The 10,756-nt window shown below is 39.7% G+C and overlaps 1 protein-coding gene across 1 annotated transcript; it reads left to right on the forward strand.

Moving 5' to 3' along the window:
• Positions 1 to 457: 457 nt before the first annotated feature.
• On the forward strand, positions 458 to 6,691 carry LOC113748180 (basic leucine zipper and W2 domain-containing protein 1-A-like). Its single transcript, XM_027291152.1, has 12 exons — positions 458 to 583; positions 1,113 to 1,186; positions 1,734 to 1,910; positions 2,124 to 2,218; positions 2,329 to 2,394; positions 2,538 to 2,673; positions 3,966 to 4,075; positions 4,320 to 4,490; positions 4,752 to 4,898; positions 5,200 to 5,338; positions 5,638 to 5,760; positions 5,964 to 6,691. Exons 2-12 carry the CDS (start codon positions 1,123 to 1,125, stop codon positions 5,993 to 5,995), a joined length of 1,260 nt encoding a protein of 419 aa, XP_027146953.1. The 5' UTR covers positions 458 to 583; positions 1,113 to 1,122; the 3' UTR covers positions 5,996 to 6,691.
• Positions 6,692 to 10,756: the final 4,065 nt, after the last annotated feature.

The raw sequence follows: 10,756 nt of genomic DNA on the forward strand, positions 1-10,756 counted from the left end.
TCCCTTCATCCCGCACACACACACGCACAGATAGAGCGTCCACCTGAAAGCACAACACCCCCCTCCTGTGTCTTAATGCTAGATAGCAACGACATGTTTAAGCCCATTGTTTTTAATTATGTTAACTATGTGTGAGTTTGGTGTGTTGACAGTGAGGGGTGTCAGGAAACTGATCCTGGAGCAGTTTTGTTGGAAACGTTTCTTCTCTTCGTTTACACGTGAACTACAGAAAAAGTCACCGAACTGTACATGAGGAGGGGGGAGTCTTTTATAAATATAGTCGTTATATTATATATCTTGTTTAATAGACAGGGAAGAAATACAACAAAATTACACTATGTAATATAACTAGAGTTAATGTACCGCGGTTGTCTACCTCTGGCATGTTTTTCTCCGTTTTCTCACAGTTTGTGAACTGTGCCCACCCCCCTCAACCCAGCGCACTAATGTAACGACCCATATGGAATCGGTGTTAATGCGCATGCGCGCCAACAATTTCCTTTTCCCTGGACCTGATTGCATTGATATTATCCAGTATTAATTTTTATTCCACGGACTGATTTTGCTCATAAAGAGGATTCAGGTGAGCCACTTTTTTTTGTGTGTGATTTTATTTTATTTTTTTTTATTGAATGTAATCGTGCTGTGCTCGTTTATTTGACCGTATTGTGCCACTGCGACAGGAAGTGCACGTTAAACGAGGCTAAAGCTGACTGTGCTAACACTGAGCTAACGCTGGCCGTTGGCTGTTTTTATAAAATGAAATCATATTTAGTGTCAGTTTATGTTTTTTTCAGTCTAATCTCGCTTTAACAACATGTTAGAAAATATATATAGTGAGAGAAAAAATGTCATGTCATCTGACACATTCGCATCTTAACGGTGAGCAGCAGTAACTCAGTGTTTTATGTCCTCCAATCATCATTACATGCCTCATAATGTGTCAGGCAAAGAAGGAGGCTTAAATCAGCCCTCAGCATATGATTAATAGCTGTTTTCATTCATTTTTTATAGCCTAACTGTGTTTTTTTATCATAGATAATAGGTGGTGTAAAAATGTAGTTTGCATGTCCTAATCCTGACTTATTTAATTTCCCCTTTTTGTCTTCCAGAGTGTCTTTTATGAGTAATCAAAGGCAGCAGAAGCCTACGCTAACAGGCCAGCGTTTCAAAACCCGGAAAAGAGGTGAGAAATATGAAATCATAAAAGTATTTGATGGTCATTCTTTCAAACAAAGTTGGTCTTCATAAATCAGCTTTTATGAGGACAGCTCTGTTTGTCTTCCAGCGTTTCACAGCACTGACCTTTGGTATCCCGATACCTTATCTGCTTATGATCACAGACACACAGTAGGACGATTGTAAAGTTTTATTACTGGAGACCATACGTTTGTTCACTGGCAAGGTATTCAACACATTTGAATTTGGTATTAAAGGTATGTAGGCCAAAACGGTTGTATGACAGATAAATGGATTACAGTCATATTCCCAAATTTGTGAAAAATGTTGCAGGTTATGTTACTTGACACGTAACCTGCACTGTTTTTTTTATTTTTATTTTTATTATTGCTATTGTATAAGCACACATGGTAACCAGCAAACACACATGTGTCGTCCTATAGAACTTATGCCTTATGTAAGGAAGAGAGTATTTGGATATGTTCATCACCTGAAAATGATTTTGGATACGTCTTAGGTAATTGGCGGGGATAAACTCTTTTGTCTTTCAACAGATGAAAAGGAGAGGTTTGACCCTTCCCAGTTTCAGGAAAGCATCATACAAGGTCTGAACCAAACCGGCACTGACTTGGAAGCTGTCGCAAAGTTCCTTGATGCCTCTGGTGCCAAGCTCGACTACCGCCGCTATGCTGAGACCCTGTTTGACATCCTGGTGGCTGGTGGAATGCTGGGTAAAGAGGAAGGACTCTTTCGCATTTGTTTTGCCTTCACAAAAACATTTTAGAAAATATAAGTCATGCCTGAGCAGTCCCTATTTTAGTGTAATTGATGGCGATGAAGTCGGTTTAATGGCATTGTAGACACGAACTAACAAAGTGAAGCATCTTACTGAACGTATGCAGCATCAGACTCACAAATAAGAAAATGTGGTTTTTTTTTCTCAGCCCCAGGGGGAACCCTGGCAGATGACGTGACCTGCACTGAGTTCTGTCTCTTTAAAGCACAAGAGGACATGGAGACCATGCAGGCATATGCACAGGTGAATATCAAATTCTTTCTTTTCACTTTTTATCGTAGCGAAATTAAACATAATTTTTCTCTTGGTACAAATAAAGAAACATTTTCTGTGTTTCCTTCTTTTTTTTTTAGGTCTTTAACAAACTTATTAGGCGCTACAAATATTTGGAGAAAGGGTTTGAGGAGGAGATTAAAAAGGTTTGTCTTTTACTAGAGGCATCTTTACACGAACACACCGTTACTTGTCCAGGTCAAGTTTCTGAATTCATGACCATTTTATGTTACGTTAAGTTTCAAGAGTTAAAAAAAACAAAACAACTTTGTGTTTTGCTCTTTGGTAGCTGCTGCTGTTTCTCAAGGGCTTTACAGAGTCTGAGCGCAACAAGCTGGCCATGCTAACAGGGATTCTGCTGGCCAACGGCAATCTTTCTGCATCCATTCTTAGCAGCCTCTTCAATGAAAACCTAGTCAAAGAAGGTACCTATTCCTCTGCCTATTCCCTTCTTGTAGAAGTCGTGTTTTGTTGTTTTGCGGATAAGATCAGCAGGTAGAATACGTTAGACTAAGGTGAACTAATCTCATCGAATCTTGATCATGAGCTTAATCGTGAGAAAAATAGACCAACCATATAAAATGCTATTTAGAGTTTCTAGTCATACAACTGACGGGAATTGCTCGTTAGTGACCTTACAAAATTAACACAAGCACCTGCATTATTACATCTTTTTTGTAACATTTCTCTTGCAATTCCAATGACGACAGGATTTGACGATTATTAACAACATAAATTAAACATTTCAGGGAAATCTCCATAAACCATTGTGCCTAATGCCAGTTTGTAGTCACACATGCATGCAACTTAATTTCATAGACTGACCCCAACAAAGGGTAACTGATGAAACTATAGCCCAACCAACGCCAATACTGATAATGATATTTGAAATATTAAAAACATCTCAAACCTGATATTTATCTGCCAACCAGTTATAAGTACTCAGGGTACATTTTACAGTTTGAAAAATACACTTGTTATTCCTTTCTGGTGGATTTAATTAACAGACAGTGTTACTAAACTTCTTCAAACTGCAACTTCATTAAACATGCACTGATGCCAAAACATCCACAGTAACCTTACACACGTTGCTTAGCATCATTTCAAGACTTCAGACTTCAGCTGACATAGACATATGCTTAACGCCCACACGAGAGTAAATAATCAGTTGATTGTCTCTATTCCTAATTAAAAAAAATAAAATCTATCACCTTTCCAGCCTAACACCTTTATTACGTGCTTGGGGTGTGAATTGATGTCTGGAAAACAGATGCAGATGGCAGTTTTGGCAGGTCTTGCTTTGACTCGGCATTATCAGTCAGTTGTCCTTTGCTTGTCAAAGAAATAAAGATGCAGTAAAAACTGTGGTTAATGGACAGCTTCAGCCCTGTGATCATCATTTAGCTTAATGTATCAGGACCCTTCAACCCTCATGATAGATCGATGGCGGTTGGTCTCACTTTTGCGAACTGTGTCATTTAAATAACGCTCATTTAAATCACATTTTGTATTTCATTGAGATATAGTTATTTATTACACCTGTGGTTCAAATTAATTGACTTGACTGCTTTTGTTGTTGGTTTTTTTAGGGATTGTTCCAGTTAAAAGCTGTCAAATCACATTCTCTGGAGTTGCTTACTCATGTATTACTCAGGCCTAACTTTATCCTGGCAGGTCTGTTAGCAACAGCTGACACCTTCTTCGTGCATTTGTTCAGGTGTTTCGGCATGCTTTGCGGTAAAACTCTTCAAATCCTGGCTTTCTGAAAAGGACATCGGATCTGTTTCTGCCAGTCTCCGAAAGGTTGGCATGGACAACAGACTCATGGTGAGAATGACAACTCAAATAGGAAATCTTTACAAGGCCAAAATGCAGTCAGGGTCAGCAGTTTGTCTGCGCATACTAAACAAGAATGTTTTGTGAAAATAAGACGAATAATCTGCACCAGTTTTGTTCCAAGTTATTGTGACATCCAATACTCAACTGAATCGAACAAAGGCTTCCTAATTGCTGATGAGAGCTTGTCTGGCCGAACGGGCTCTGCCTCAATATTTTACTGTGTGCTTTTTAGGAGCTGTTTCCTGCCAACAAGCGTAGTTGTGAGCACTTCTCGAAGTACTTCACAGACGCCGGGCTCAAGGAGCTTTCGGACTTTGCCAGAAACCAGCAGTCCATTGGTGCTCGCAAGGAGCTACAAAAAGAGCTTCAGGAGCAGATGTCACGTGGGGACCCCCTCAAAGATGTAAGCCTTGTTAGTTGTTCACCTTTTCTGAGTGAGGGTGGCACTTTAGATTGCTTTCTTTTTAACTTCTGTCTCCTTTTAGTCTTGGAGTGCTGGAGAAAAGGGTGCGGTGAATCAATGACAAGTTGCTGAAATTCACTCAAGCCGAACATATTCGCTGATCCTGCAAAGCCCTCTTTGCCTTGCCAGGATTCAATATGGCTATGGTTTGCCTGCTTTGCCAATAACACGTGTTTAAGCTCTCGGCTCTGGTTCTTGCAGATCATCGCATACACCCGCGAGGAAATCAAGAAGAACAACATCTCTGAGCAGACAATGATTGGACTAATCTGGTCGAGCGTAATGAGCTCTGTGGAGTGGAACAAGAAGGAGGAGCTGGTCACAGAACAAGCCATCAAACTTTTAAAGGTGACACCTCTGTTATTATGGCTCTGCTATCTAAAGAAACATACAGGTGTCACTCTTAAACTATGCCTTAAAGGTGTTTCAAAATCAAGGCTGCTGTAAGCTTTGAACTTGGCTGAGAAGATAATTGATTTCCTAACCCAAAGCTATTCAGAGTCAAAAATAAATGTAAGAAATTATCCTGAATGTTTTTTTTTTTTTCTAAATTCCATGAGGTCTAGAAACCTCCCGCTCACCCTTTGTGCGAATCTTTACAATTTCTGCACAGCTCTCAGTTTTAATCTTCCCTGTTTCACATTCTCAGCAATACAGCCCACTGTTAAAGGCGTTTACCTCCCAAGGCCTCTCTGAGCTTACTCTCCTGCTGAAGATCCAGGAGTACTGTTATGACAACATCCACTTCATGAAGGCCTTCCAGAAAATTGTCGTTCTGCTCTACAAAGGTAATCTATTTGTGTTCCCTTTCCCATTTGTGGCTGTTTTTTGTTTTGTTTTTTCATCTCCGCATTTGTGGGAAAATATTCATTTTTAAAGTGGGGAAGCTATGAATGATGCCAGATGGCCAGAGATTATAGCCAAAATTGTCTTGATTTATGTCGCCAAACTGCCTGACGAAGATTGTTTTTCGAGCACCTGCAGACCCATTTGTGCTGTTGGCATTTAAAAAAGTGCTTATTTTCTTTAAAAAAAAAAAAAAAATACTTTTTTTATGTCTTTATATTTCTATATCTTTCTCCTAAAGCGGATGTCTTGAGCGAGGAGGCGATTCTGAAGTGGTACAATGAGACCCACCTTGCCAAAGGAAAGAGTGTTTTCCTTGAGCAGATGAAGAAATTTGTTGAATGGCTCAAGAACGCAGAGGAAGGTAAGTGTTGTTCTTCTACCTCCTCACAAACACAGCAGGATTTGTGCTGAATAACCAACCAATTTAACTGATTTGTCCCCTGTTTTCAGAATCTCTGTTCTGTTCCACTTCTGAGTTTAAAAGACATTGATGATGATGATGATGATGGCTCAGTTGGCATCGATGTTTGATTATAGCGCTGATTGATGTTTTCCTTTCTCCAGAGTCCGAGTCTGAGGAAGAGGAGGCAGACTGACGACCTCTAGCTATAACTACCACATTGATTTGTATTTTCACATTAATAGCATCAGATGCAGTAGAAGGATTTGTAACAGAAGTCTGTCTATAATTTGTTTCCTCCTTTTTCTATTCCCTCCTCATATATAGTTCAACTGTAATGTAAGGGCTTTAATATTGCTTTAATTTTCAACATGTTTTCTGTCTGAATCAATACTTGTACTCTTCCTTATACTCCTTCGGGAGCCGGTCACAGTGCCACATTTAGCTAAATAGATGGAAACCCCTTTCATGTAATATATAACGAGGGAGGCTTTTTTGGATAGATGGTTCCCTTTTTAAAATTAGCCTGTTTGGGGGCAAATTTCACAGCTATTGTATTTAGTCATGGAACACTTATTTGCCAGAGGTCCATCTGTGTAGCCATGATATCTTGGTCCCCTGAAAGGCAAAACTGTTTTTGTAACCTCATTTCACATTTCTGCCAATTATGTGACAACTTCTGAATTTATTTATTTTCTTGCCAGTTTATAGATTCTGTCTCTATTGGCCATGGGTATGTGCCATTTCAAACAGCAATGATGACAGCTGCAATGCCCCATTTAAAAAAAAGAAAAGAAAAGAACTTTAACTGTTCTACATCTTATGTAAGAGAATCATGCTAACTTGATTTCTTTTATTTACAGACTTTTTAAAATAAATGGAAATTAATGGTTTTCATTACTGCTGTATTCACTTTTACGCACAGTCACGTCAAATAACTATTGTAGTGTGAACATGCAAAAGAGAAATATTCCAAGAAGTTAGAAGAAATTATTTCAGTCCTATATATGCAGTCAATCATATGGAAAGGTTATTATAGAAATTCAGCTAAATCCATCAGTTGTGCCACAGATCAACCTCCAATTTTTCCATTGGTTGATCTCCTCTAGCCTCACCTAATCAAGTAATCAAGAAAGGCAGCCTAGCATGCGTGACCTGAGGTGCAAACAACCATCTCATACACCTCACTTCTATCCCACTTTAAATGGTAATTATGGCTCAGTCAAGCATGCAAAAATGAGAGCGAGATGGTGATTCAAGATGTTATGAAAACAGAGGTCCACGCACATTCATTATGACAAGTCGTTTTACTGTCCAAAATATGGACCCTTTATTTTAAATGCTATGCTGCAGAACGGATAACGAATTTTGAGTGCATATTTTAATCTCATGCCTGTCTGGGGATGTTCCAGTGTCAGGAAACTTGGTTTTGATTTTCACAACCACCCAAAATTTCTATTTGACAGTTCTTACATCGGTAAGGCTGGACTTCAAAGTGTTAAAGCAAGACCATTATCTCTTCCTCTGCAAAGGAACTATTCATGCATACTTGAGTATGTTTTTTGCATATCTTCCAGAGGAAACTGATTCACTTCATCCCTATCTATTATACAGTTATTATACAGTTACCGAGGCCTTCAGTGCACTGGTTATGGTTAGAAGTACAATAGGCAAGTAGAGGAAGCTGAATGACTGAATAAGAAATGAAACCGTGGCTACATTTTCTCAAGTGTCTTTTTACAATGATCTTGCTACGCAGAATGGGTAATGTGGTCCAAGTCGGCATGCATATTCCAAAGGAATATACCGTACAGTGCAGCCGAGCACAAAGGACATTATTGATTGATAATTTTCACTCAGTACCAACAGATGGCAGTAAGTCCTTAAGAGATGCTTCCTCCTCATATTAAAGCCCTCTGCAGTTTAACAGGGAAGCTCAAATAGAAAATGCCATTTTGAAGAAACCAGACTAGAAAGTATTAGACACAGGCAGAAGTACAAAGTATCCGACGAGTATTTTCTCTGCCTCTGTGTCTCAGGAGGATTTGTTTGCCTTTTGGTTTTATTTAGTCGCTCTAAAGAACATGAAACAATTTGGGAGAGTGACATGTCGGCAGGGGGAAACACGACTGCTTTTAAGATTTGTGTGTGAAAGACTGTGCACATTTGCGTGTGTGCAGCTCTGAATGGCAATGATGCCCACCCCTTCCTGTGCAAAGCATTGAGCATTGCCATCTTGGTGGGACTGTTATCTGCTTGTTACCAGCATTGCCTCACTTCACACCACAAATGGAGAGCTCCTCCCTGCAAGTCATTTTGTACAGGCACTGAGCATAGCTGTGTGTTGAAGAAGGCTCTGGTATAATGAGCTGTGCACACCGTGACCTGACAAATCTGTTTGTTTTGCTCATTTGCCATGTTTAAGTAATTACATATGCTGGTGAATATACAGTAGATATCCCAAAGCGTATCTGTTTTTTTTTTTTTCACAGGTGTATAGCAAGGCTTGTCAAGATGTGACAACCGGTGGTGCTGAACATACTGCACAAGACAAACCTTGTCTCAGTGACAGGCAGGGCACACGTGTCTGCATTCCCTTACTGACTTTTTATGCCGTTTTTTTATTTCATCATTCACAATGCATTATGTGGAATTTTATTTTTGTAATTTTTGGAATGATTTTTTCTTTTAATGATATGAAAAAACATAAAGCGCATAATATTGATTTACTTGTAATTTATTTGTGAAAAAAATTCTGAGTTAAGACTTCCTGTTTGAACTGAACAGACCAGCACGATGTGCCAGGGAATGCCAGGGGAGTTGAGGAGAGCAATTATTCTGGATTTCACACTGCGGCTTTGGTCAGTAAACATGACTCAGACTGCAATGCAGAACTCATCTGAATAATGTCAGAAAACAGAGGGAGAGACAGAAGAATGAGAGGAGAGAGACTTGAGGTTTTTTTTTTTTTTTCCTTCCGATGATTTGCTAAGTACAAAAGATGCATCGTTTTTGTTTTGGGCAGCATTGTGTCTCACGCCAGGTTTTTCTGCTCTGCTGCTTTTGTATGTGTGGAAGACCACTCTAATGCTAGGCTTAGTACCCAGGTGAAATATGGAAATGAGGATCAACATGTTGACTCACTAAATGCTGCCAATTTGTCCTCAGATCAACTCTTGCCAAACAACCTAAAGCAATGCAGCTTCCCAACCTCAATGTGGTCATATTATGGACAAGTGAGCACCGCTGCGACTGGAAATAGCTGCTAAGCTCTTAAAACCAAGAGGGCTCAAGAGTTTTTGGGTTATAGGCTGACAGCCGCTGTTGTCTGTCAGCTGTGTCCCCACTCGGCTCAGGATGGTTTCAGTCCCTGGAGGTAACACCACCATCCTCACCCGCTTTGTCACCTGAAGGCAGGTGGTACATTGCTGCCCTTTTTTTTTTTTTTTTTTTTTAATGTGGCCTGGAACAATTATTCTCAAGGTTATTCATCACATATCCTGTTTCAGAGGCAGCTTAATTAATGATGACAACTATAGGTGTGAACTTTTCAGACCATGGGTGCTGCCTGACTGAAAGTACTGTACAGTCTTTGGGCTTTGGGGTCTGTATTCCTTATTTTTCTCTCTCTTATCAGTCTTGTCTTTGTTGTCATGATTTATTTATTATTATTATTTTTAAATTAAGGTAGTAATAATTGTCCTATAATACCCAAATATCTGTCTAATGTTTAGGCAGTATAGTGACAAATGTGACATGGAAATGATGATGCAAATTTGTTACAAATTCTATGGAAGTCTCGCAGAAAAATAGATGTTTATACCCATGCAGTTCCGTACTCACATTTGTTGCTCTGGCAGACAATGCTGGCATGATCAATTCTAATCAAACCTTTCCACAGTGATAGAAGAGTGATAGAATCGCATCCTTTGTGTCAAACAGGAGGCAGACAGATGAGACAGCAGTAACATGTTGACAAAAGATTTATTGTAGGGAAAGAAGGCGTACGGGCAGAAACATATAGGTGCAACTGCAATGGTGGGTGTATTGTAATACACTACAATACCTTTTACTAAGAGGGTCTTGACTTCATCGCTGTTCTTCAATTCTCATTTTGCCGTTCTATCTCTAAACCGAAAAGATAAAATCTCACTATATGTTTTTCTTTTCATCTTAAATGGTAAAAAAACAAAAAAACAAACAAACACAATCCGAACAGCGAGTGAGGGATCATTTCAAATGATTCAGCTGTGGTTATTGTGCACCCTCTTAATAGCTTGTACACATGCTGCATAAAGCAAGAAAATGTCTTGGCTACCCTTTTACAATATCAAACAGAGACAGTTAAGCAAACAATTATAAAGGTTAGCACTACAAATTGGGTGAAGGGAATTATAATTGAAAGGGTGAAATGGCCGAGTTGTGCACACAGGGTTCAGTGATCTGGTGGTCTCAACGCAGCCTCAAATAAGAGCATCTTCACTCTCTGAAAGCCCCTCTGCCAGCTTATGGGGACCGCACTCAGTGTGTGTAATGGCCTGGCTGTGAGAGTCCAGGGATTTAGCAGCTAGACTTGAGTCAACACTGAGGCTCATCACAAACATCATTACTTTCTCTTGGCTTGTCCTTTTCCCTCTTCAGTGGCCCAGGTCTGATAGCTGTGTACAAACGACTGGGAGCAAAGGGATGGATGGCCTAGTTTGATAAAGAATGATCGACTCAAGGGCTGTTATTTACTGGGTATGTGCTCGTCTTTGGTCTTCAGGAATCTTGAAGAGAAGACACTATTACCATCTCACCCGCTGCAGCTCACGTTGCTTATTCAAGAGTTTCCACTAATTATTCGTACATCTAATCATTGTCATCAGGGTTTAACAGGCCACCGCTGGAAATGATGTAGCTGCATTCAGTTGGAGCTGCGCAAGAAGTGAAAGGGAAGGGGTAGGCACTTTGACAG

Source organism: Larimichthys crocea, chromosome XVIII (genome assembly GCF_000972845.2).
Source record: "Larimichthys crocea isolate SSNF chromosome XVIII, L_crocea_2.0, whole genome shotgun sequence".
Classification (NCBI taxonomy): Eukaryota; Metazoa; Chordata; class Actinopteri; family Sciaenidae; genus Larimichthys; species Larimichthys crocea.